At 44.8% G+C, this 27,620-nt stretch overlaps 1 protein-coding gene across 6 annotated transcripts in view; it reads left to right on the top strand.

Moving 5' to 3' along the window:
- LOC127000711 (intermembrane lipid transfer protein VPS13D-like) overlaps positions 1 to 27,620 on the top strand; it is a 103,127-nt gene that overhangs the window by 24,659 nt on the left and 50,848 nt on the right. For all 6 annotated transcript variants that reach the window (XM_050864733.1, XM_050864732.1, XM_050864729.1 and 3 more), the window contains exons 17-44: positions 517 to 724; positions 1,103 to 1,313; positions 1,588 to 1,766; positions 4,651 to 4,793; positions 5,668 to 5,919; positions 6,519 to 6,872; positions 7,998 to 8,122; positions 8,533 to 8,650; positions 10,147 to 10,345; positions 10,721 to 10,903; positions 11,617 to 11,772; positions 12,150 to 12,248; positions 14,533 to 14,737; positions 14,904 to 15,030; positions 15,217 to 15,327; positions 15,677 to 15,810; positions 15,992 to 16,307; positions 16,635 to 16,840; positions 18,487 to 18,658; positions 19,445 to 19,697; positions 20,443 to 20,623; positions 20,985 to 21,140; positions 21,381 to 21,885; positions 22,397 to 22,554; positions 25,289 to 25,529; positions 25,892 to 25,997; positions 26,295 to 26,419; positions 27,007 to 27,365. In XM_050864733.1, the coding sequence (XP_050720690.1) occupies positions 517 to 724; positions 1,103 to 1,313; positions 1,588 to 1,766; positions 4,651 to 4,793; positions 5,668 to 5,919; positions 6,519 to 6,872; positions 7,998 to 8,122; positions 8,533 to 8,650; positions 10,147 to 10,345; positions 10,721 to 10,903; positions 11,617 to 11,772; positions 12,150 to 12,248; positions 14,533 to 14,737; positions 14,904 to 15,030; positions 15,217 to 15,327; positions 15,677 to 15,810; positions 15,992 to 16,307; positions 16,635 to 16,840; positions 18,487 to 18,658; positions 19,445 to 19,697; positions 20,443 to 20,623; positions 20,985 to 21,140; positions 21,381 to 21,885; positions 22,397 to 22,554; positions 25,289 to 25,529; positions 25,892 to 25,997; positions 26,295 to 26,419; positions 27,007 to 27,365 (5,582 nt within the window). The remainder of the gene's footprint in view (positions 1 to 516; positions 725 to 1,102; positions 1,314 to 1,587; positions 1,767 to 4,650; positions 4,794 to 5,667; positions 5,920 to 6,518; positions 6,873 to 7,997; positions 8,123 to 8,532; positions 8,651 to 10,146; positions 10,346 to 10,720; positions 10,904 to 11,616; positions 11,773 to 12,149; positions 12,249 to 14,532; positions 14,738 to 14,903; positions 15,031 to 15,216; positions 15,328 to 15,676; positions 15,811 to 15,991; positions 16,308 to 16,634; positions 16,841 to 18,486; positions 18,659 to 19,444; positions 19,698 to 20,442; positions 20,624 to 20,984; positions 21,141 to 21,380; positions 21,886 to 22,396; positions 22,555 to 25,288; positions 25,530 to 25,891; positions 25,998 to 26,294; positions 26,420 to 27,006; positions 27,366 to 27,620) is intronic.

Raw genomic sequence — 27,620 nt, 5'->3', positions numbered from 1 at the left:
ATGAGAAAAAATCATCACTCACACAAACCATTTCTTAATATATATCGAAGCATTTGTGATCAGTTTATGTATCATCTATTTTTGGGGGTTTAAATCATGGCACAAATTTGGCCCGTCGCTGCTACCGGGTTAATAATGCATTTTCTCTGTACACCTCTTGACCTAACACACCCTAAAGTATTTACTCTGCACACCTAACCTAACATATTCTAAAACATTTCCTCCCTACACCTAACTTAACACACCCTAAGGCCATTTCCCTGCACACCTTTTGATCTAACCTATTGTAACATACCCCAAAAATTTTTCTTTCTATATCTCCTAAACTAACATCCTGAGCCCTTTCCTTTGCATACTTCTTAATCTGACCTTCTATAACATACCCTAAAATATTTTCTTTCTGCTTCTCCCAGCCTAATATACCTGTCCAACCCATTAGGAAAAATAAGAATGTCAAATGAAGAAGAAGAAACTTAATGTAACATACCCTAAAGCCTTTTCTCGGTCCATTTCCAGGCCACATGCACGTCCTGGACCGCTTCAGCATCAACCTGCAGCTAGAGAGGCGAGTGGTGGCTCTGCGCGACGCCCAGCAGCAGTGGCCCAGCGCGACGCTCTCCGGCACACTCCCCAAGCTGGTGCTGCACGTCAACGAGCAGAAGGTTCAGGCGCTGCACAACATGATCGCAAAGTTTTCTGGTGACCGCCCGCAGGAGCCGCCAAGGTGAAGGAGCTGCGTTTGTGTTGTGATGGGGATGATAGTTTGGTTTTTCTTTATATTTCCTTCCTATACTTGTTTTGTAATGGTGGTAGCTGCTTTTTTTGTTTCTCTTTCCCTGTTGATTTCTTTCATTCTATTTTTTTCTTTTTTTTTCTTTTTCTTCTTTGTATTTTCCTTTCTTTTCTTTTTTCTTTTCTCTGCTCTTCTCTATCTTTGTTTTTTCATTTATTTATTACCAATACCAATATACCAATTCTCACATTCTTTCTCACTTTCTTTCTTCCTTTCTTTCCTTCACTGGTAGATTTAGATTAATGAAACTTCTTTTTTACTTCATCATTTGTTTTACTGATCTATCAAGTTTTCCCTTTGGACGAGCAGGAAGGACTCAGACAGTGAGGCGTGTAGAGGGACCAGTGACGCCAGCAGCAGCAGCTTTAACGATGGCATTGTGGGGGGGGTGACGCGCTCCAACACACTCTACTCACTCGGAGACCAGACTGATGGCAGCTCCCCCAAGGGCGCCACCTCCCCCACCGATGAAGGCAAACTGCTCATGGTGCAGTTCACGGTGGACAGACTCTCCCTTGAGGTGAGGAAAACTTTTGGCAACTGTGTGTGTGTGTGTGTGTGTGTGTGTGTGTGTGTGTGTGTGTGTGTGTGTGTGTGTGTGTGTGTGTGTGTGTGCTAATGGTCATGAATCACCTACTTTACTGTAAATAGAATAGTCTATGCTTAAAAATATCTTAACCCCATAGCTTTTTTTGTGTGTCGCCTTAGCTGCCTCCTTAACTATAAAAAAAAAATGTTAAAAATGAAAAGCACAAATCTGCTAATAAATCTTCCCCCCATCTCACCCCAAACAGCTTCAGTCACGTGGCCGGAGCATCGCAGAACTGCAGGTGACGGGCGTGCGGGCCAACCTGAACAAGCGTCCCCACGAGAGCACGGCCACCCTCAGTGTGCACTCCCTGCTGCTGGTGGACGCCCTGCAGACCTTTGGGCCAGATTTTGAGCTGCTCGTGGCCAGTCATAAGCACGTCAGGTGAGGCGAAGGGGGAGGAGAGAGGAGAAAGTGGAGAAAGAGAAAGAAAAGGGAAAGGGAGAGAAGGCTACTATAGTCCATCAACTCTAACTTGAGCCCTGTGGCTTGGCCTGGGGAAACCCCCATTGTTTACAGATGTAACAATGACCTGCGCATGGCGATCTGTTTCACTGTTAGTCTGTACGTTATCTATTTATGGAATAATAATATGACTGTATGGTGCTATGAATGGCTTGGGACTAGAGGGAAAGACAACGACTCAGTAAACCTTCCATATCACTTGGCAACGGGGCTTATGCGATGTTGCCACCTGACGGACCTTGGCAGTGGGCGCCAGGCCGCACCATTCAGCGTTCCTCCACAATGGACAATTCAAGTAGATCTCACTCTCGTGCCCTGCACAGCCATGCAGAGAGAGAGAGAGAGAGAGAGAGAGAGAGACCCTCTCTGAGGGGAGTAATGGAGTGATGTTGCACCAGCGCAGTCTCATGGGGAATCCCTTAGTCGCGCCCAAGGGCTCAAGTTAAAATCGATTGGCTATAATACACACCAGAGCCATAGAGGGAAAGAGAGAAAGAGGAGCAGAAAGAGAAAAGGGAAAATGAGAGAGAGAATGCTACTATGAGGTGAAGAGGGATGGTGTGGAGAGAGAAAGAGGAAAAGAGAAAAAACAGGGAAAAAGAGAGAAAATGCTACTAATGGAGGGGAGAGAAAAATAAGAACAAAGAGAAAAGGGAAATGAGAGAATGCTAATAATACATCGGCAGAGAGGAGAGGAAAGCAGGACACTATGGAGAGAAAGAAAGAGAAAAGGAGGAAGGGAGAAAATGATGGTAATACATAGCCAGAGAGGAGAGGAGAGAGAGAGAGAGAGACAGTGTGAAGAGAGAAAGAGGAAAAGAAAGAGAAAATGGAAAAAAGAGTGAATGCTACTAATACATACCAGAGCCATAGAAGGAAAGAGAGAGGGACAATGTGAAGAGGAAAAGAAAGGAAAAGGAAAAGAGAGAGGATGCTAGAGAGTTTGGTCAAATTCACCCTAGGCGCCATGTTGTTGCCAAAAGAGCCAGGCAAAACTCAAATTGCTGCTGATACTTTTTTTTTTTTTTTTTTTTGTGTGTGTGTGTGTGTGTGTGTGTGTGTGTGTGTATGTGCCATAGGTAGTAGGTATTTCTTCAAGATCCTGATGGTACCTAGTGCACACAAAAACACTATTGTATCAGCATCAATTTGAATTTCTTATGGCTCTTTTGGTAGTAACATGGCGCCTGTGATGAAGCTGGCCGCACTCTCTTGTTTTTTGGCTCTATACATACTAATACATACATTGCAAATATGAACACATTAACCCGGTAGCAGCGACGGGCCAAATTTATGGCTTTACCGTGTAGCAGTGACGGGCCAAATTTGTGGCTTTGCCGTGTAGCAGTGACGGGCCAAATTTGTGGCTTTACCGTGTAGCAGTGACGGGCCAAATTTGTGGCTTTGCCGTGTAGCAGCGACGGGCCAAATTTGTGGCTTTACCGTGTAGCAGTGACGGGCCAAATTTGTGGCTTTGCCGTGTAGCAGCGACGGGCCAAATTTGTGGCTTTACCATGTAGCATGACAGACCAAATTTGTGGCTTTACCATGTAGTGACAGACCAAATTTGTGGCTTTACCATGTAGCAGCAACGGGCCAAATTTGTGGCTTTACCATGTAGCAGCGATGGGCCAAATTTGTGGCTTTACCGTGTAGCAGCGACGGGCCAAATTTGTGGCTTTACCGTGTAGCAGCGACGGGCCAAATTTGTGGCTTTGCCATGTAGCAGCGACGGGCCAAATTTGTGGCTTTACCGTGTAGCAGTGACGGGCCAAATTTGTGGCTTTACCGTGTAGCAGCGACGGGCCAAATTTGTGGCTTTACCGTGTAACAGCGACAGCCAAATTTGTGGCTTTACCGTGTAGCAGTGACAGTCAATTTGTGGCTTTACCGTGTAGCAGTGACAGGCCAAATTTGTGGCTTTGCCATGTAGCAGTGGCCAAATTTGGCTTTACCATGTAGCAACAGGCCAAATTTGTGGCTTTACCATGTAGCAGCGACAGCCAAATTTGTGGCTTTACCATGTAGCAGCGATGGGCCAAATTTGTGGCTTTACCGCGTATGGCCAAATTTGTGGCTTTACCGTGTAGCAACAGCAGCCAAATTTGTGCCATATAAAACCCCAAAATAGATGATACATAATCTGATCACAAATGCTTTGATATCTATTATGAAATGGTTTGTGTGAGGGGTGATTTTTTCTCATTTTTCTCGCTTAGAGGGACCATTAAGAAACATGATCCCCGCTGCTACTGGGTTAACATACATTCAGCAACACTATATCCAGTTTCATAAGTGTCAGAAATAAAACTCACCATTCCAGCAACTCTTATCATGACCGTTCAGACACACACTAACAGTAGCTTTATCATGATTTCCTGGCATATGCTGACACCCTGTTCTTTGAGACTGTACTTTGCTACTGGGCCACATTTCATTTATTTGTTTATTTTTCACCCCATTTTCACCCGCTTCAGATAAAGAACGCAATCAAATACTCTTTTATCCAGTCATGTACTTCATCTATGCATTTATTTATTCATTTTTCACCCATTTATTTTTTAACATTTATTTTTCACCCCACTTTCACTTTCATCCACTTGAGGTAGAGAATGTAGCCAAATACTCTTTTATTTATTCATGCAGTTTATCTATGCATTCATTTATTTGTTTTCACCCATTTCCACCCACTTGAGATAAAGAGTTCAGTCGAATACACTTATTTTTTCATGTACTTTATCTATGTATTTATTTATCTATTCATTATTTATTTTATTTTATTTTTTTCCTCCGTGGCGTGCAGCATGGACAGCGTGAGTGGAAGTCTGCTGGACAGTGACCCGTGCTCCCCCACCTCCCCCGCCTCACCGGACCACAATGCATCTTTCAAGCTGGCCTCCCCGCTCTCCATCAGCCACGCCATCTCCTCCTACGCTGCCTCCAGGGGTAACTACTTCCTCAATTGATGTGTCTTGAACCAAAGGGACATCCGAGCCATTCATACAGTTTTGAGTCATGGGTAGTGTCATACAGGCATAACCCTCTTCTGTCGAACGGTATAGATAGCTTATGGAAAATGGACCATGTGGAGGGTGTACTGAGGGATCAAAAAAAGTGGCAAAGCTATAAAAACAAACCCGGGTAACATTAAAGTTCATATTATTAAACATGCCAAGCTCCCTTCAGCACTCTTTCTCAAGGTTACGGAGAAGTCTCACCAGATTTTCGTGGGTGATTTTTCTCGTTCAAGGTTTAGAGGCCGTGTAAAACTATCACTAGGATCACAAGATAGTCCATGAGAATCCCAGCACCTTCCACAAGAGGTTTTTTAAACAGGGGAACTGAGGTGCCGGTATGTTTAAGAATACGAACTCAAGCCTGATCATGTCAAAACTCACTTATGGTGCTGATGCCCCTTTGGTTCTAGATGCTTTGATTCACCTTGGCAGATATCCACTTCTTCCTCATTAAGTATATGTCATTGGTCAGTCCACAAGCAACCCACACCGTTTAACCCATCTGCTGCAATTGGCACAGATTTTGCCTTCACTGGTAGCCTGGTAACATATACTCCCAGGTCTTGCTCTGACTCTGTGGTGGATAGTGGAGTGTTTCCCATGTGGTATTGGTATGCTGGATTTCCCCTCCCAAGGTGCATGACTCTGCATTTTCTTCATTGAATTGTAGCAGCCACTTTTTGTTCCACTCCTGTAGCTTGGTGATGTCTTCTTGTAGGAAATCTGCAGTCAAGGGGGTAAGTTATGCTCCCTTCCCACCCATTCCACATACAGTTAAAGTTTATACCATTTATTATTTCCAGCCCAGTCACCCCCACACTCCTCCCGCAACATCCCCTCGCCTCCCCCAATCTCCTCCCCGATGTTTGGTGGTGGAGGTGGAGGCGGAGGCGGTGGGCTTGGTGGAGGCAGTGCGCTGTCCTTCACGGAGGCGCGGGACACCGAGGCACTCATCATCCTGGAGGTGACCTATGTGTCGGCACTGTGCCCCTCCCAGCAAGGTGCCGGAGCCCTCCTGGTGGCCTCTGTGCAGTTCAACACGCTAGACATTATTGGTGAGTGGAGGGACAGCTGGAGGTACTTATGCTTACCACTTTATGTCCTCCTCAATCCTATGCTGTTTGACTTCCTATTGGTGAGTGGAGGGACAGCTGGAGATACTTATCCTTACCACTTTTTGCTCCTCCTCAATCCTATGCAGTCTGACTTCCTATTGGTGGGTGGAGGGACAGCTGGAGATACTTATCCTTACCACTTTTTGCTCCTCCTCAATCCTATGCAGTCTGACTTCTTATTGGTGAGTGGAGGGACAGCTGGAGACCCTTTTGCTTACCATTTTCTGCTTCATTTTGTTCTTATACAGTCCATCTTCCTAGTGCAGAAATCAACCAGTATCTTCAATCTTTCATCCTTTTCACTGGTTCACTCTGCCTTCCTTGGTCTGTGCATCTTCCTTCCCATGACTGATTTCAGGAGGGGAGTATCTCCTTGCCGAAATTGATTGTCCTTTTAGTATCTTCTCTATTTTTGTTATACAAGCAATGTGTTGTGAGCTTGTTTTTCATCGTATTGCTTTTCCCTTGTCCTGCTTTTATTGTAAACAGGGAAAATAATGGCTAAGTGCTGTGATGTACATTATTCTTTTCCTTTACAGCCAACCAGGAGACAGTGGTAGAGTTAGTGGGCTTCCTGCACCAGCTGTTTCCCCGACCATCCCTCTCCTCCACCCCACTCCTCCACCACCACCTCCATGCGACAGAGGCCTCCTCCATCCCACCCACCACCACAGCTCAGCCTGACAGGGAACCAGGGGTGGGGTTAGAGGCCGCCCATGCCCCGGGGCTGTACTATGTGGCCCCGGAGAAGAGTCCTGTGCGTGCGGAGGTCAGCTTTGACTTCCACAAGCTGACGGTGCTGCTGCTGCGAGGCGTGTACAAGGACAAGGATCTGGTGGGACGGAAGGTTGGCACGGCTGTCCTCTCCGATGCCAAGATCCAGGCCACTGTGGGTGAGTTCTCTTATACTTCAAACTGGTTCTAAATAATCACTTTATAGCATGATGTGTATATTTGCAGGTGACCACTTAGGAAACAAAGAAAACACAAGAAACTCAAGCGTTTTTGTGTTTTCCATCTTTAGAGAAAAAGAAGAAGAGATGGAGGTATAGAGTGCAAGTGCTTATATAGGTTGTTTGCTCTCCTGTGCCAGCCATCAACACACATCACCCACACACTCTCTTAACTCCGTGCTCAAATTGCTGATAGGATTCTTGATGATTGTGATAAGGGTAGGTGGTGGCTGAGTGATAGCGTGCGGGCTCCACATTCACCGCATGATGGATGACGCGGGTTTGAATCCCCACGCTACCACCTGGGATTTTTCAGTCACCGCCAAGTGGCCTAAGACTACCCACATGCTGTCCTAAAGACCCCCCATCAACCCGGACTCTAGAGGAAACCGTCCAAGCTAATCAAGGAGTTCCGGGGGGCAGCATGAGCCAAGATAAGATGGCGCCACTATAAAAGTTGCCTGCACCATGATGGGCTGGGGCCGACTACCATCCAGGCCCCTCAAGAAAGCCTACCGGTGCTATAGGCTAACACGTAAAAAAAAAAAAAAATGATGAAGCCTGCTGACATCTATAATATGGTCATTTATAAGAATTCAAGAGGACTGAAAGAGGACAGTTGGTCTATTCATGATATTTTTTGAAGAAGGATTCTGTATCTTCCCAAGACTTGACATGGCAAAATAAAAATAATTATCTATACTTGTGAAAAATGAATGAAGAGAGGGGTGGATAGAGTCATAGATAAATAAATAGATAGATTGATATAGAGGTAGAGATTGACAGTTAAATAGATTGAATGGTAGATTGATAGAATGAGAGGTAGATAGATTGAAAGTGAGGTAAAGATCAACAGATAGAGGTCAATAGAATGATAGATAGATTTGATGATAGATAGATAGAATGGTAGATAAATAGATGTACAAGATCATTCATATGACTTATTAATATCTTCCTGTAACTAATCACACTGAATGGCCCATATTTTGTGTTGGCTATGAATAACAATGCAATTCCCTGCGTGTGTATAATTCATTGGTGTCCTCTGGCCGGCGTGCCCTACAGACAGCGGCATCCTGAACGTGGAGGGGTCGCTGGGAGGGTTCCAGGTGAGGGACGTGACTCCCGAGGGCAGCAAGCACCAGTGCATCATCAGCGTGGGCCAAGACCCCATTGTGGAGCGCTCGCAGGTGTGTGTTACACCCCTACTCTCATACACAACAGTAATTAACATCGTCCTTCTTATACACACACACAAACATTCCCCCTTACAAGACCTCTGTTTGTGGCACAGCAATAACCTATGTTGCTTATTTACCCTTAATGAGAACAGTGAAGAGTAACAGAAAGCATTAATTCACACTGTTTTTCATGAACAGGCATACACATGTTCCCTCCTGCAGGAAAACTAAGAGTAAGCATTAATTTACACCATTCTTCATAAACACACACATACACATTCCCTCCTGCAGTAAGAATAATAGAAGGCAATACACCATTCTTCATAAACACACACATACACATTCCCTCCTGCAGTAAGAATAATAGAAGGCAATACACCATTCTACATAAACTCACGTACACACATTCCCTCCTGCAGGACCTCTTCTCGCGGCTCAACAGTGACTTGTATCGCTCGTTCTCGGCCTCAGACACCACCGCCCGAGCCTTCAGCTTCAAGGTCATCCGTCCCGTGGCCTTCACCTCCAGCAACCAGAGTGAGTGTTGGCGCTGTGTGTGTGTGTTTAAGATTTCCCCATTTCATTTTAGATGCCTTAACAAAAGAGGTTGGATATCCTACTGAAAATTATGTAAAGTCAGGCTTAAGGTTATGGTGGTGTGACGGAAGACTTCACTCACAGCATCACCATCCGTGACACAGACGTCGGCGTCACAGTATGGAAAGGGTCAAGAGGAAATGGAAGAGAATTAATCCTCTTCCAAACCTCTCAATCCTCCTCTAAATTCCTCTTAATCCTCTTCCATTTCCTCTTAACAGGTTTAGAAGAGGATTAAGAGGAAATGGAAAAGGATTAAGAGGTTTAGAAGAGGACTAACCCTTACGCCGACGTCGGCGTCGCCGGAGTGAAGGGGTTAAGGTTTTCTCATAATCTTACAAGTGACCATGTAACAAAAGCAATTGGATATATACACAATAGTCACCACACTCTAAGTTGGTCCAGAAGCCCTGCCCTCTCCCTCATTCTCACATAGTAGTATTGACTCCTAACTCCAGGCTCCTTTCATTCACCCAATCAGCTCCCATAGTTATAGAAGAGGGGGTGAGGCTTCTGGGCCAACATAATGTATAGTGATTATAATATAAATGATGCAAAGTAGATGTATGGTAATGATGGTGTGAGAGAGTATGTCACAAACACCATCACCACCTTTACCTCCTCCTTTTACAACCATCCACAGAGAGTGTTGGGGCTATTTATGTGCACAATATTCCTTCATAATCAAACAATAGTTCCTGTAGCAAAGCAGTTAGATATACTACTGATACAAAATGATGCCAAGTTTGGCGTATGGCTATGGTAGTGTGAGGAAGAATTTCACTTATGGCATCTCCACCTTTTTCCTCCTCCAGCAACCAACCAGAGAGAGCGTTGGGGCTATTTGTGTGTCTAAGATTCCTACATAACCTTACAGTAGACCCAGTAACAAAAGCAGTTAAATATACCACTATAGTCAGACTCAGCTTTGAAGTCTGTTTGGGCAGGGCCTGCTTAGGGAATCCACTGGCCACAGCACTGCCAAATCTAGCTTTAGGGTCGCTTTCACAGTCATTTTGTTTGTTTTGATTGTTACCAATGGTGGCGATCGACGCTATAGTTTTCCACGTGAAACTGGCCTATGGGGTAGTGGCGGCTGCAGAGGAAGCAAGAGGTGTTGAGAGTGTGTGGTAAGGTGCGGGGGTAGCCTAACGCCACAGCAGTGACTACCCCATCGGCCAGTTTTAAGTGGAAATTCTAAAGCGGCGATCGTCACCATTAGTAACGATCAAAACAAAACTGGCCCTTAATCATCAGAATAAGGACAGCCATTCCCTTCGCCTCCGTCACATCCGTGGAGCACGTGAGAGTGAGTCCGAGCCCAACCCAAACAGACTTCACATTTATGTTGGACTATATTATAAATGATACAAAGTTGGGTGTATGGTTATGATGGTGTGAGGGAGGATAAAACCATCACCAACCTTTCCTTTCAGAGTTAGGCGAGAGTCCAGCCTCAGACAGCGAGGACCTGAGGGTGCAGCTGCGTCTGGCCTCCGTCTCCTACACACACTCGCCACACTTCCTGAAGGAGTTGAGGTCCTGCGCGACAGAGTTCAAGCACTACATGACCGTCGTGGCGTCGTCTATCAAGCACGCTGCGACGGAGATGGCGATGGGGCTTGTTAGTAAAAGGTAAGAGAGAGAGAGAGAGAGAGAGAGAATGTATTATCAGTAGCAGTAGCCTGAATCTTTCCTCTCTCTTTCATTTCTTTCCTGTAGCTCTAGTTTTAGTGTTCAGTTTCAGTATGAGCATTCCAGATACTTTTCAGCTCAATCACTGTCTTGTCAACAACATTTTTTCAGGTCTCTTATGTTGCTCTTTTTGTTCATCTGTTGTCCTCTCCTACACGTATGTCCCGACCACATCCATTTCTTGACTTTAGTTGCCTTTGTTATATCTTCTAATTTTGTTTGTTTTCTTATCTTTTCACTGTTAGAATCAGAATCGCTGTGAAACCTAATGTAACGTGGTGGTTGTTAACTGATACACTCATAACATCCTTACAGAATAGAGTCGTTTGCCGGGTTAGCCAGCAGCCAGTGGGAGGCATCGCCGCACCACCACCGGCGCCTCAGCGTGTCGCGCTCCACGGACACCCTCAACCTGCCGGCACCCCCCCCTGCCTCCGCCTCAGGCTCACACTTCAGCCCCACCATTGAGGACACCAGCGACCTTCCCTTTTCCCTCAAGTGAGTAACTGAAACCTTTTGTGACATCATCATCATCATTGTCAGCCATTATATGTTTTCCACACAAAGAAGGCTTTTCTCATTGTTTTCCCCCTTTACCCTTTGTGTCTCATGTTAGTGCATTTCATCCTGCTCTGGCAAAGGTCCTGATTCCATCTCTCCACTGGTTCTGTGTTTGTTAGATCTTGTCTGTGAACAAAGTATACAGATTTTGAAACTTATCATTTTTGCTTGTACATACTCTGTCTTGCTACATTATAGATAGCCTAGATTTTTATGTTATGTGGTTGAATATTTATCTATATCTGTGACACCCTGACCCCTCACAAAAACTTCCCTCAGATGGATGGCCATGTCAGAAGAGTTTCCAATTTTTTCTTGTTCCAGCACTCCCTCTCAACACATTCAATCCCTCGCCTGCCAACTTTCTTCAGTACTCATTCACTCTATTGAGCCATTTAACTGGTGGTCTCTTGCTGACACCATTCCCATTTGTCTCTCACTCTCTCTCTTTTCAAACTCATCATCATTCATTCAGATCACATGTCCAAACCATCTCAAGAGTACCACACTCAACCCATTCTACCACTTCACAATCTGCACCCATTGCTGTTACACCCATACCAAAACTTTCTTCATAATGTATTGTTGTTATATTAGTGTACATGCCTTATAAGTCTCTTATTATTTACTAAACATATCAACACTCTTAGCCTGGACATCGTGCTGGAGACCCCGGTGGTGGTGTTGCCGGAGTCCCTCAACAGTCCTGACGTGTTGGTGGCTCACCTCGGCCAGATCTCCATCAGCAACGTTCCCTCACATGCCCACACTTCAGCCCCCCCTCTCCTGGCCTTCCCTCCCAACAAGTAAGGGCTGTTTGATAGGTCCATGTTTGACATACATACAGAAACCCTCTATTTAGCATGCTTTTCTTTAAGAATTTGATAATACCACAACCATGAGCTCACCACACACACACAAAAATAGTCCCACCAGTCTCAAATCAGTAAATCTCATTGGAATAACTTCTTCATTTTGGTCTTTGGTAATGTGCCCTTGAACCAGCTCCACACACACACAAAAAAAAAAAGTCCCACAAGTCCCAAATCAATAAATCCCATTGAAATAACACCTCCAGTTTGCTCTTATTTATTTGGTACCCATCACATTAAAGAGAGGATCTACTGTATTAGGTGAAATTAAATTAAACCATTAATTTCTTTCCATGTTTGACCTTTTCTAGAGTGGCCGAGTACCAGCTGGTGGTGCGGGACATGAGTCTGTACTCCCTCAATGTGGAGGAGCGACTCAAGAGCAGAGACAGCAGCTTCCAGTGGTTCCAGTAAGTATTGGCTGATGCTCACGTGGTTGGGGTTTGGGTGTATATATTGACACACACACACACACACACACACACACACCTGAATTTGCTGAGGGACATAAGGATGGCATTTGTGTACTTGGATGAGATGATGATGAAGAAAATAATAGTTACAATGATAAGGCCAAGGTTTGAGTGTGCAGCAGTGGTCTGGTCTCCTCACGAAAAGAAGAACATAAGGAAGCTGGAAAGAGTGCAGAGAGTGGGAACTAAGATGGTACCTGAACTTCGAGATTGGACTTATGAGGAGAGACTCAATAGCATGGGGCTCACAACCCTGGAGAGAAGAAGAGAAAGAGGAGATCTGATAGCAGTGTACAGAGTGGGGAACGGAGTGGAGCATTGGATAAAGAGGACCTGTGTGTGTGGAACGAAAGAGAAACAAGAGGACATGGAAAGAAGTTGAGGGCGACCACATGTAGGAGAGATGTGAAAAAGTTTAGCTTCCCAAACAGAAGCATTGAGCTATGGAATAGACTGAAGGAGGAGATGGTTTGTGCAAGAAACATTCATGATTTTAAGGAAAAGTTGGATAAGAGAGGATATGGAGACAGGACAGCGTGAGTGTAGCTCTTTTCCCGTATGTCACAACTAGGTAAATACACACGTGCACACACACACACACACACACACACACACACACACACACACACACACACACCAAAATGGACATATAGAATGGGAGATGAAGAAGTATTAAAAGTTCAAAAAGAGAGAGATCTGGGAGTGATAATACAAGATAATCAACAGTCAGAAAGTCATGTAGATAGGATATTCGGAGATACGTTTAGAATGGTGAGAAATATAGGAATATCATTCCACTACATGGATAAAGATATGATGAAAAAGATGATTACCACTATGATTAGACCAAAGTTGGAATATGCAGAAGCTGTGTGGTCTCCCCATAAGAAGAAACATGTAAAAAAACTAGAAAGAATACAAAGGATGGCAACGAAGATGGTTCCAGAACTGGAGGGATTGTCATATGAAGAAAGGTTAAAGGAAATGAACCTGCCAACATTGGAACAAAGAAGAGAAAGGGGAGATCTAATAATAATTTAGAAATTGTGGAATAAAATGGAAGAAGTAGATAACGAGGAGTTGCTACTAAGAGAAGGAAGAAACACCAGCAACACACGAGGACACAGTAAAAAATTGTGAAAAGGAAGATGCTTGAGAGACAAAAAAATATAGCTTCCCGCAAAGAAACATTGAGGTTTGGAATAGACTAAATGAGGACGTAGTAGCGGCGAAGAGTAGTGAGCACGAAAAACTGGACAAGTACATATATGGAGACGGGACCACACAAGCGTAAGCCCAGGCCCTGTAAAATTACAACTAGGCAAATACAACTAGATAAATCACAAGGAAGCATGGTAGCCAGCCTAGATATCTAACCAGTAATAATGACATTTTACTAACGGTATAAAACTTAACATCCCGCAGTGCAGCTTCCAAAATGCAGCTAAAGTGTGTTGTAGTTTTAAAGCTGAACAAATTACAGCTTACTTTTCTTTATGAAGAGTTTAACCTAGATTGTAGCATGTCAGAATATACTGGAAGAGGGTCAATTTCCATCAGAATTAATGCTGTGACACTTTGTTTTCCTTAGCGACCAGCTGTTGATTATTGCGTGAGTAAAGTCATGGTGTTGCTTATCTGTGTCAGTTCCTCTCCGTTAATGCACTCACTGAAATATTGTTGTTTGTGTCTGTCAGTCCTACTCAGTCTGTTGATTCACACTCATAATTGCTTGTTTGTCACTTCCACTCAGTCCGTGTAATCACATTTCATGATTATTGTTTATGTATTCCAATTCCAGTCAGTTGAATTACATTTTATTATTATTGTTTGAGTATGCCCTGTCCCTTCAATCATTTAGTTACCTCACTGTTGATTATTCAGTTGGTGGTAAAGTTTATTTTAAGTGTTGTTCATGCAAGTAACAGTTATGCTTCTTGTTTTGTGCTAAGTCACTTTTTTCTTTTCTCATGAATAGTGCTCTTAACTTTTTGTAATAAGCTAATGCATGCCATAGAGTTCTATCTAGATCTCTGATGCCATCTCTCCTCGGGAACTTCCTCCAAGGGGCTGGTCATGGCAAATGTCTCCAATTGTTCCCTGTTCTGGCACTCCCTTTCTGCTTATTCAGCACTTGCTGCCAACTCTCCATTACTCGTCCTCTTTGTTGATCCATCTCCTGATACCATTTTCCTCATGGTGTGTCCCTGTGTCCCAACAGCCCCCTGTCCACCACGGTGATGGGTGCCGAGGAGCTGTACAGCTGCAGGGACCACGGCTGCCCCATCCTGCACAGCACCACCATAGAGATGCGCCTCACGCACGAGCAGGCCGCCTTCCTCCTCACCGACCTGGAGTCTGGCCTGTACTTCCCCACGGACATGAGCTTTGACGGCCAACCAGCCCCCTCGAGGGACTCTTTGCAGGTCTGTCTTCATCCTGACCAGGTCTTTGCATTTATCCCCATAGAAGAGCAGTATCCTTTAAAGAGTCAACACTAAACTCACCCTTAAAATGTTTTGACTCTTGCACAAGTATTTACAGTGAATCAAATAGGCAGGACCCACATCACTTCAGCTGTTTCTTCTTCAGATTGACGGCGGCATTGTCACGCCGCTCAAGATCAGTGTGTCGCGGCGGCAGTACCAGCAGGTGGTGAAAACGCTCTCCAACCTCTCCGTCCCCCACACCGAGCAGGCAACAGAACAGCCAACCTCTAGTAAGTTTGTTTGGTGTTTTTAATAGTCTTTCATTGTATATTTTATAACTTGCACTCTGAAATTACTCTATTTGATCTTGTTATACTCAGGACCCTATAGTATGACTATCCTTTTTCTGTGTGGCTTGTATATCCTTCTCCCTCCCTTGTACATACACCATCACTTGTTTTCCCTGTGTGTTGCAGGTTCAGCAGGCAAGGAGGGGCTGGGGGGCGCCTCAGCCAGCCAGTCTCACGGGGGCCCAGAGGGTATCCAGGGTGCAAGGGGGAGACAGTCACCCACCATTTCTGTCAAGGGTAAAAATGAAGTATTGTTTAATATTATCCATGTCTAAGTAAGAGGTAGCATGCTAAGGGATGTCTTTACATTGTAATACGTAATATTATGCTTGTGTAAACATGAGTTCGTAGATGATTTCTTGAAGGCCAGCTGTAGGGGGTCAGCTTCTACACAAGTGCTATTTTTCTAGGGGCTTAAGTTTGTCCCTCAAATGAATGTATACGATGGCAGCTGACTGTAACATGAAATCAACTTTTACACAAGTGCATAGAGTGTGTATCACTTACTAAGGATAACACAACATTTGTATAATGACGTTTTTCTAGTGTTGTTCTTTTTACTGAAATCCTGCCACCATTCCCACAGGGTCATTCTCGGTGCCCAGCATGTGTGTGGAGCTGCGAGGGGACGTGGGGGAGAAGAAGCCCCTCGTTAACCTGCTGCTGGAAGAGATCAGAGTCACCTATGAGTCCTGTGAGCCTTACAAGAACAGTACTCAGGTGAGGAATAAAGTGCTGAGTTCTTGAGTGATCAGCTTTGTGAGCCTAATGCCAAATGTATGTTATGGTCAAGAAACATCTATATCTATCTATCTATCTATATGTAGTGTCCTGTTAACTACACACCCTGCTTTAAGGTGTCTTGCTCCTCCCTCACCACTTGGTCACCTTCCCCCTCCAGGTCACCCTTCGTTCCCTCATGATGGAGGACCTGCAACAACAGTCAGACTCCTCCAGCGAGCACAGGTTCCTCATGACCTCAGACACAGGCTCCACAGACTCCTCCCCTGACAGTCCTTCCCAGGGCGCCCGCCACTTCCTCATCGACCGACACATCCCTAAGTTCATCTCCTCCTCCTGTCCTGAGCCGCGCCAGCCCCAGGGCCCCCACCTCTTCCCCTCCTCACTGCCCTCGGAGCTCAAGATGGAAAAGCCGTTCTTCAAGGCCCAGCAGAAGCCTGTCCCTTCATCCACGTCAATCTGGAGGGCTGGAAGAGGTGGGGCAATGTTCTGTTTGATGCTTCCTTTTCACTCAATACTAATACAAAGAATAGTCACTTTTTCCCATCCCTCTGCCAGTCTGGATTCTTAATTTTGTCAGGATTCATAATTTTGTCTGCAGCCATGTGTGTGCAACTAAAGCATTGTTTTCTTTGTTCTTTGGGGACACTGTACTTTCTTTTTTAGTAGTAATTTTCATAGTGGTGAGCTGGTCATTCTTCAGTCATCAGTTGTTATCCCCAGCCACTCTTATTCTCTGTTATCATTGTTAATTTACACACTGATGATGATGATGCTTCAACCTTGATCACTTCCCCCCTCAGGCCTCAGCAGCCCCAGCCTGAAGCGGCAGCCCAGCATGAAGGGGAGCAGCACGGCCAGGAGCCCCTCCACCCCCCCGCCCTCCCCCACCCCACTGGAGGGCGGGGAGGACGGACGCCTCACACACCGCCCTCACACCACCCTCGTCACCATCACCATCACCAACATTGACAGGAACTCCCCGGACTTCCACAGTAAATATGATGAGGTGAGAGCCAGCTGTGGTTTTAATTGTGTCATTGAATAAGTGATACAGATTTAATGCCATTCATAATAATTCAAGGAGGGTGTGAAAATTCATAATAATTCAAGGAGGGTGTGAAAAGGCAGAGTGAGAAATGTTTGTAGTGTATAGGAGGTGTGTTATGGGTGTGCCAGCAAGAGGACTAGATTGTGGAGTGGGTGAATGGGTGAAGTGTGGTGCTGTGAGATGGTCTGGAAATTTGGAAATGTGATAAGAATGAATGAGAATGACTTTGTGAAGGGTGTATGAGAGCGAAATTGAGAAAAAAACATCAGTATAATGGATCAATAGAGTGGATGAGTATTACTGTCTTTCCTGCCATATAAGACGGACCGGAGTATAAGACTCGACTTTTTCTGAGTGAAAAAAGTTCATATTACATGCCACAATACGGTATATTTCGTTCTGGGGACATCTGGGAACTATTGTGTCAAACGGATGTGTTTTGGGTGTTGGTTTCATACCAGTAAAAATAACCCCTAGGCCTACCAAAACCTATAAGATAATAGTAATAGTATAAGATGCAGGGTGATTTTTTTTTTTTATTTATTGTTTTTTTATTTATTTATTTATTTATTTATTTATTTATTTATTTATTTATTTATTTTTTTTTTTTTTTTTTAGTGTCTTGTGGGGCGGGAAATACAGTATATTAGAGAGATTTTGCAGGGAAGGGACTGAATATGCAGAGGAGTGCCAGAACAAAGAAGACTGAAAAGTATATGATGACTAGATTGAGAAAAATGGTATCAGGGAGGACCATCACGTCATCAGTGTGATGGATTAATGGAGGTATGAGTATTAGAGAAAGATTTGTCAGATGAGGGATTGAATGCACAATGAGTGTTGGAACAAGGGATATTTGAGACTTCTTCTGTGGCCACCCCTTTGAGGAAGTTCCTGTGAGAGGGCAAGGCATCTGAGATATAAATAGATTAATAGATTAAAATTTGAACACGTACGAGGCATCTACGTTGAAGCAAAGATGCATCAGCACCAAAAATGAGTTTCAAGATGATTAAGTTTAATATTTCTCAACTTTGTTTTTATCATTTTGTCACTTTGTATTGATCCCTCGGTGCACCCTCTAAGAGTCTAGAATTCAGCACTTCCCAACCTGGCGTAAATTTCAGGATTCCAGGGGGGAAATTTAACCTGAGGGAAATATAAATTACTAGCAATTAATTGACCGAAAAAAGAACTCGTAGAATGCGGCTATTGACTTTTCTTCAAGTATATAGAAGTGAAAATCAACATTTATGCTACGATTGTCTTGAGTCAAGGGGGGAGAGAGAGAGAGAGAGAGAGAGAGAGAGAGCATTTTGTGTTTTGGCTACTTTTTTCCTTGTCCACATGAAGGGGGAAATCCAGATGGTTAACTGGTTGAAGGGAGAAGCAACAGAAAAAAAGTTGAGAATCATTGGTCTAGATGGTCTATTTTCCCTTGGCTACCCATACTATTTGATGGAGGAGAGTTACACCTGTGTGACCCTACCCATAACTTTAAACCACAAATATGGCGTGGATGTCCCTTTGGTTCTAGAAGCCTCATATGAAGTAAGAATCTGGCCTCTTATAGCCTACCTACTTTATGTCTGTCTCTTCCCCAGACCCATCGCTTCATCGACGTGGACTTCAACAGCCTGGACACAGTCATCAACATCTCCTCGTGGGTGATGGTCCTGGACTTCTTCAGCACTGACGAGGACGAGGCCAATCCCCCCAAAACCACGAGGGACCTGACTCCTTCGGTGGACGCCGGCAAGACAGCGACAACATCAGGCAAGTGACGCCACGCTGGCTCATGCTGACTCCCTTGCTTCTAGGTTCAGCATGACTCTAAGTAAACCTAAATGTCTCTTGCTTCTGATTTGTTTGCTTCTTAGTTTACTTTTCATACCTCGTTCCTCTGATTTATTTTTATATATCTTGTTCTCAATCTGCCGTGAGTGAAGATATAAGTAGTTAGATACACACATACCATATCATTTACACTCCTGCAATAGCCAAGCCTTACCCCTGCCAGAGTGTGATTTTCTTGACTGGGAAATAAATTCAGCTCACTGGAGAAGTAGTGTCCATGCAAAAGCCAACCCACTAAATCTGGCTTAAAAAGATAAGAAAAAAAATATACTTTGACACAAGTATATACATACATACATTCATATATAAAGCATAAGTTAATCAATTTGTATTCTGTGTCAGAAAATCCAGTCATTCATATTAGTGTTGCTAGGAGAACATAACCCCCAAGAAACCATGCTCTGAATTATTGAAGGCAAGAAATCACAGTGTGAAAAATTAAATCTTAATTCTTGAGTTAGAAAATTATAAAAAAAACTTGTAAATGAAGACTTTTGCTGTGCATTCTAATAAAGAGGTGCATTATAGAACATCAGACAAGTGTTAAGCAGGTCACCATTATCTGTCTAATGCAACACCATAACCCTGGACATCAGATCGGTTTAGTACAAAATCTTACAAATCTACACAATAAATATGATGTCAACAGTTTCCCAGCCACACCTGCCATTAATAAGTTCTCAACCTTCCTCCCTCCTCCCTCAGTGACAGAGGAGGTCAACAGTATAGTGGAGGTGCAAGTGAGGTCGCTCGGCCTAACCCTGGTCAAGGCAGGTCGTTCCCTAGCAAGGGCAAGCATCTCGCAAGTGGTGGTGCGCTCAGTGGGGTCGGGCGGCAACCTGACCCTCAACGGACGTCTGGGGTCACTCTCATTGGTGGACTGCTCCCCGCACAGCCTCCTCTACCCTGAGAAGTTTATTACTGCCGGCACCGAGGCCATGACCTTCCAGCTCTTCCAGTAAGTAGGGGATCAGTCTGTTGTGTAGAAAATATCATCTACTTCTCTTCACTTACTCCCACACTCTGCTTCCCTCTACACACACTCTTTGCTTCCTTCCACACTCATACTGTCACTTTGTTTCTCTCCACACATGCACTTGTCTTCCCTCCACACATACTCTCTTTGCTTCCCTCCATCCACTCACCCTTTGCTTTCCTCCACACACACACACTCTTTTTCCTTCCCTCCACCCACTCTCTTCCCTTCCCTCCTTATACCCTGTCTTCCTTACCTTCCCTCTACACACACTCTTTCCTTCCTTGCACGCACTCTTTCCTTCCCTCCACACACACACGCTCTTTCCCTCCACACACACACACACACACACACACACACACACACAGATAAGTTGGATAAATGCAGATGCGGAGACAGGACCACACGAGCATAATGCCCAGGCCCTATAAAACTACAACTAGGTAAATACACACACACACACACACACACACACACACACACACACACACATACTATGCTTCCCTCCACACACACACACACTCTCCTTCCTTTCATACATAGAAACTTTCCTTATTTTCACACTCACTCATTGCTCCCTCCACACACTCTTTCATTCCCTTCACACACACACACACACACACACACACACACACACACACACACACACACACACACACACACACACACTATCTTTCCTTCCTTCCCTGCACCCACTAACCCTTTGCATTCCTCCACGTTGTCAAAGGTATGGCCACGAGGACCCCGACATGCAGCGAGTGTGTGACATGCGGGTGAAGCTCAAGATGTCCTCCGTCATGTACCTCCACACCCAGCGCTTCGCCTCCGAGATCACCCAGTTTGTGCAGCAGTTCAACCTCCTGAGGGATATTGTGTCGCGGTGGAGGGCAACCAGCGCTGGCCTCAAGGTGTGTGTAGCATCAAGAATATAGATAATGATAATAATAATGATAATAATAAGTAACTAGATGAATATAATAGTAAATAGATATAATAAAAAGCTTAGGAAGAGTGTAAAGCCCATATTCTCGAGTGTATTGGCACCTCAGTTCACCTGTATGATGATCCTAGTGATAGTTTTACATGACTTGCTCACCATGAACAGGAAAACCACCCATGAAAGCCCATATAATCTTCTCAGTGGGCTTGGGAAATAGTTGCAATGGGAGCCTGATACATTTAAGAATATGGTCCTAAACAAAATGAACATATAATATCAAATGCTTGGAATGAAGGCAGACGTGTAGTGAGACAAGTTTGTGTGTCCAGGTGTCAGACTTCAGCCGAGGGTCGCGAGTCTCCCTGGACATCAGCGCCGGCTCACCCGTCATCTTCCTGCCCATGTCCAGCCGCTCTGAGGACCTCCTGGTGGCCGACCTGGGCAGCATCACCCTCACCAACACCTTCCTCTGGGCAGGCTCAGAGGTAAATAGTGGGTGGGATGGAGGCTTGATTTTGGGGGCATGGTAGATAGAATAAAGGTTGATGGGTCTGGTAGATAGAGGGAAGGTTGATGGAGTCTGGTAGATAGAGGAAGGCTTGGGGGATGGACTAGTGGAAAGAGAGAGGCTTGATGGATAGAAGGATGGTTGGTGGGGGTTCTGGTGGATAAAGGGAATTGGTAGGTTGAGACACACCCTCACCCAGCACACACATCTTCCGCAGGGCACCATCAAGCAAGTTCGAGAAGTTGACGCTGGTCCTTACTCCCTGGCCACCAGCCCAAGACTCCGGCACCACAGCAGGCACTCCGACTCACCACAGCCATCAGCACCACATCCACAGACCAGCCAGGGCAGCACCGAGGACGATGCTAGTCAGGAGGGCGCCACTAAGCCCCATCGTTGCCTCCTGGACGTAATGTTTGTCAACCTGGTCAACATGGACATCTTCACGGGCACGAGGCTCCCCACAAGGCGTTCAAAGCAGCACCATAAGCACGTGGGGAGGGAGAGCAGTGGTGTGGCCAGTGGGGAACAGAGGAGGAAGAACAGTGCTGGATTGAAGAAGGAGGGAGGGAGATCGCGCAAGAGCAGTTCAGTGGAGGAGGACGTGGCATGGGTGTTTGGGTCATACCTGGTGAAGAGGGTCGGCTCGTCACTGCTCCATGACAAGTGTGCCCTGACGCTGCAGCTGGAGAGGAACCTGGACACAGCCATCAGCCATGCAGGTCAGTTGGTGTCTGTCTGTCATTTGTATCTTCAGAATTGCCATATATACTTGAGTGAAGATTGCTTGTTTAAAAGTTAAGGTATAACTTTAAGCTCTTGGAAAGTTAGTAGTAATAGTACAAGTAGCAATAGTAATAGTAGCAATAGTAGTAGTAGTAGTAGTAGTAGCAGTAGTAGTAATAGTAGTAGTAGTAGTAGTAGTAGTAATTGTAATAGTACCCCTTAAGCTTTGTTTGATTGAGGACTAAATTTAAACCATTAGAAAGTTAGTAATAGAAGTAGCAGTAGTAGTAGTAGTAGTAGTAATAGTAATAATAATAGAAGTAGTAGTAGTAGTAGTAATAGTAATAATAATAGAAGTAGTACTAGTAGTTGTAGTAGTATTAGTAGTAGTAGTAGAAAAGCTCTATCTATGCCAAAATCAACCAACTCCTAGGATACATGTTAAGGCTGGTTTGGGTCGGGTGATTGAGGTTAGGTTACTCATTTTCTCCCCCTTGTGCTCCCCAGTGCCGGACATCAGCGTCCACGGCACCCTCAGCAAGGTCCACAGCACCATTGACACTGCCGACTACAAGCTGATCCGCGGCCTCCTCATGTTCAACCTCGGGGAACCGCTGCCGCCAGTGCCACCACCTGCGTACCTCTACCATGCACAGCCACAGCAGGTGAGGGTTTTTTATTTATTTATTTATTTATTTATTTATTTATTTACTTATTTATTTATTTATTTATTTTTTTTATTATTTTTTTTACAACAAAGGAGGCAGCTCAAGGGCACAAAAAAAACAATAATAAAAAAAAGCCCGCTAATCGCTGCTCCCATAAAAGAATCGGAAGAGGTGGCCAAAAGCAAGGTCAAATTCAGGAGGAGAGTATATATATCGAATGTGACTACCGGATACACATACAGTATAAACCATAGTAATCAGCAACCAAGAGGATTCAGAGATGCTGAATAAGAGTAAATTCTGAACAGTTCTCCACCCAAAATTGACCTCTCTTTTGGCTACTCTTTACTTTTATCTTTCATAGGAGCAGTGAGTAGTGGGCTTTTTTTTATTTTGTGTGTGTGTGTGTGTGTGTGTGTGTGTGTGTGTGTGTGTGTGTACCCTTTTTGTTGCCCTTGAGCTGTGTCCTCTGATGCAAAAAAAAAAATAATAATACATAAAACCCCTCGTAACCAACTAACACAGGGATTCATAGGTGTCGGATTAGCGGAAATTTTGGATGTCTGGGGTGTATACATTGCCACACACTCACCAAACACCTCACCAATCAAGCAACCAACCAAACACAAGCTTTTTCTTTGCCTAGTAACCACTCGCCATTCAGAAATAACCCACCAGCCAAAGACAAGCTTTTCCTTCAGTCACCACTCACCAAACATCTTACCAGTCACAACCAACCAAACAGCTATATGAACAAGCCTTTCCTTCACATAACAACCACTTATTATCTGCAAACAACCCATCAACCAAACACACAAGCCTTTCTTCACACAGTCACTGCCCACCAAACACCTCACCAACCACAGCCAACCATCAACCAAACACACAAGCCTTTTTTTCACACAGTCACTGCTCACCAAACACCTCACCAACCACAGCCAACCATCAACCAAACACACAAGCCTTTTTTCACACAGTCATTGCTCACCAAACACCTCACCAACCACAGCCAACCATCAACCAAACACACAAGCCTTTCTTCACACAGTCATTGCTCACCAAACACCTCACCAACCACAGCCAACCATCAACCAAACACACAAGCTTTTTCTTCACACAGTCATTGCTCACCAAACACCTCACCAACCACAGCCAACCATCAACCAAACACACAAGCCTTTTTTTCACACAGTCACTGCTCACCAAACACCTCACCAACCACAGCCAACCATCAACCAAACACACAAGCTTTTTCTTCACACAGTCATTGCTCACCAAACACCTCACCAACCACAGCCAACCATCAACCAAACACACAAGCTTTTTCTTCACACAGTCATTGCTCACCAAACACCTCACCAACCACAGCCAACCATCAACCAAACACACAAGCCTTTTTTCACAGTCAATGCTCACCAAACACCTCACTAACCACAGCCAACCATCAACCAAACACACAAGCCTTTTTTCACACAGTCAATGCTCACCAACCACAGCCAACCATCAACCAAACACACAAGCCTTTTCTTCACACAGTCATTGCTCACCAAACACCTCACCAACCACAGCCAACCATCAACCAAACACACAAGCCTTTTTTTCACACAGTCATTGCTCACCAAACACCTCACCAACCACAGCCAACCATCAACCAAACACACAAGCTTTTTCTTCACACAATCACTGCTCGCCAAACTCAACTGTCATTCACAACTTTCTCTCATGCAATCATAACCACACACAGTCACCTTTCCCATCACATTGTCTTGCCATCCCCCCCACCAAGTCTGGCCAAAAGCTGACGTCCTGGCCATTCTCAGGCTTCCCATAGTAGAACGACGAAGGGATTCTGCACAGTTTTTAGAGCAGTATCACAGAGGCATTCAGAGCTCTTCCTACACACTAGTTCTCCCCCTCTCAAGTCTGGCCAACAGCTGATGTCATAGCCAACCTCAAGCCTCCCATTGTAGGATGATTGAGGGATTCTAACATTACAACCTAACCTAACCATATTCAAGACTGTTGCTACACTATTTCTCTCCCTCATTCGGCCCAACAGCTGATGTCTTGGCTATCCTCAAGCTTTTTCATAGTAGAATGATAAACAGATTCTAACATAGCAACCTAACCTAGCCTAACATACCCATATTCAGAACTGTTACTACACTATTTCCCCCCCTCATTTGGCCCCCCAACAGCTGATATTTTGGCTATCCTCAAGCTCTCCATTGTAGAATGATAAACAGATTCTAACATAGCAACCTAACCTAGCCTAACATACCCATATTCAGAACTGTTACTCCACTATTTCCCCCCCTCATTTGGCCCCCCAACAGCTGATATTTTGGCTATCCTCAAGCTTTCTGTAGTAGAATGATAAAGGGATTCTAACATAGCAACCTAACCTAGCCTAACATACCCATATTCAGAACTGTTACTACACTATTTCCCCCCCTCATTTAGCCCCCCAACAGCTGATGTTTTGGCTATCCTTAAGCTTTCTATAGTAGAGTGATGCAGGGATTTTAAAATAAAAACCTAACTGAAGCTATCCTAACCATATTAAGAGCTGTTCCTACACTATTTCTCCCCCTCATCAGGCTTGACCAACAGCTGACATCTGGACCATCCTCAAGCTTTCCATAGTAGAATGATGAAGGAATTCTAACCTAACCTAACCTAACCTAACCGTATTCAGAGCTGTTCTTACACTAGTTCTCCTCCTCTCCAGGTCTGGCCAACAGGCGATGTCTGGACCACCTTCTCCATCACCCTCAGCCTGGACAACGTGACCCTGGAGCTTGACCACCTGGAGAAGGGCAGGACAGAGGCCGGGGAGGACGAGGGCAGCTGTCCCCTCGCCTGCGTCAACTTCATCCGCTCCAGACTCACCTTCGAGAGCTTCTCTGATGAGTCTAAAGATGTCGATCTTGTCTCTCAGGAAATTCTCATCAGCGACACAAGATTTGAAGGCAAGTTTGGGGTTTGCAGTAAAGTATAACAAGATAAGGATGTTTAAGGAATGAGTCAGATGAGTATTAGCATGTTCCATATTTTATAGTGATATCCTTTTTCTGCCCGGTGGCATAAGATTTGAATGTAAGCTAAAAGGTTAGGGTTCAGTTAAGCATGACCACGGACTTTTGTGGATGAATTAATGTATAACTTTTATTAATAATTCTTTACTGAACATGAGGTGTTTTCTCAGTCTCAGTCTTCAGCCACTTACCTTCCATCAGGCTTTCAATAGGTCAAACATCTTGATATATAGAGTGACATTGCTACTCTTACTACTGGAAGTAATGGAGTCTTTATAATTGTCTTCCTTCCCCAGGTTTTCCAGTAAACAAGCGGTCAAACATTTTCACGAACATCCTGCAGCCAACGCCTCTCAAGAGTGCCAAGAACAACAGTCAGCTGCAGGCAGAAATACATTACAGGTATGGCAACGCAGGGGACCAAAATGCCGTTGTGTGTAGGTGAATGTACAGATAGACTGGTTTTGCAAGGACAGTGTGGATTGAAGCTTGCTGCAGGCACAGTACACTTACACAACACACACACAGACACACACACACATGCACACACACACACACATAAAAAAGAAAAAAAAACACATTTGGTCCTAGACTGTAATAAAGGGAAAGACTCTGTTTTAGTGTGAAGGAAGTGAGTGTTGTCGCATGTTGTTGCATTACAGAAATTTTGTTAAGCAGTGATATGTTTATTCCTGGCAGGTCAACCAAGAATGTGACGCGGTTCACCATCCTGCTGAACAACATGCGTCTGATGGGCATCCTCTCCTGGTGGATGGAGGTGCTGGACTTCATCTACACCACACCGGACAACCCCTTCCTCACAGGTGATCGCACACTCTCTTTGTGCTGGGAAGAATAATGTGTTAGAGGGCAGTTCCATTCCTGTAGCAAACTGTTAAAGAAATTTAGTAAACCTTCTTTAGCAAAATGAGCAAGGAGGGAGGGAGCAGTATCAGAGCTATAGATAGATAAATGGATGAATGCACACAGGATTGCATTCCTTGTAGTAGCTGTAGAGGAAGACTTATAAAAGTATCTTATAAATTTGGCTGGGTATGTGATTTTTCCGCTGAGATCAAGAGGATGCCCACGTACCTCATGACTGGGGCAAGTTGATCAGTCCTTATAGAAGCTTAGAATGGGAAAGCTAGCTGTGGAGGCTTGCCCAGGGTGACCATCAGGGGTGGAGACAGCAAGTGAGCGAAGCGACACACCCCGTAGAGTAAGCTCCCCATTAGTTAGTTAATTAGTTAGCCCCGTAGAGTAAGCTCCCCATTAGTTAGTTAATTAATTAGCCCCCTTGAGTTAGCTCCCCATTAGTTAGTTAATTAATTAGCCCCCTAGAGTAAGCTCCCTGTTAGTTAGTTACTTGGTTAGCGATTTCTTGCTGAGGTATGATGTCATGTTACAGATAAGGCCGGTGAAGAAGCCCCCAGTGAGGAGTCAGCCCCAGCCAGCAGCATGATCACCCCAGGACTGCTCTCCCCTATCCACACACCTCTCCTCCACTCCCCCATGGCCACCACCCCTGAGTCACGCTCCCCGCGCCCACACTCCCCCACGCCTCCGTCGCAGAGGGGCAAGAGCACCCGCCTTGCCAACCTGCCGCGCCTCAACCCCATGGTGGAGTCGACGGGCGTGATGACCAAGCACACCATCATGCAGGAGCAAGCCAAGACGCCCTTTGAGCTGAAGCTGAACATCACGGATTCAGAGCTGGTGGTGGTGGAGAACACTGCCTTGTGGGACACCAACGCTGTTATTCTCAAGGTTTGTGGGATTGTTTTGGAGGCCACTCTGTCTGGTCACAAGTGTAGAGCTGCCTTACTTAACCTTGTACATGCAGAGGTTTGTTTTAAGAGTTTTGCCTTTTATACTGTAAAGTATTTAAGAGAAACTCAGCTATAAATGGAATGAATTATCTGGTTCTATCACATTTTTTAGCTTTTTTTCTTCTTTGTAGTACAAGGAAACAGGCCAAAGTTTCTACAATGATATATATTTTTAAAAATGCCCACATGTCGG

This window comes from Eriocheir sinensis, chromosome 19 (assembly GCF_024679095.1).
Source record: "Eriocheir sinensis breed Jianghai 21 chromosome 19, ASM2467909v1, whole genome shotgun sequence".
Lineage (NCBI taxonomy): Eukaryota > Metazoa > Arthropoda > Malacostraca > Decapoda > Varunidae > Eriocheir > Eriocheir sinensis.
The sequence above is the reverse complement of the archived record's forward strand: the minus strand, read 5'-3'. Positions and strand labels throughout refer to the sequence as shown.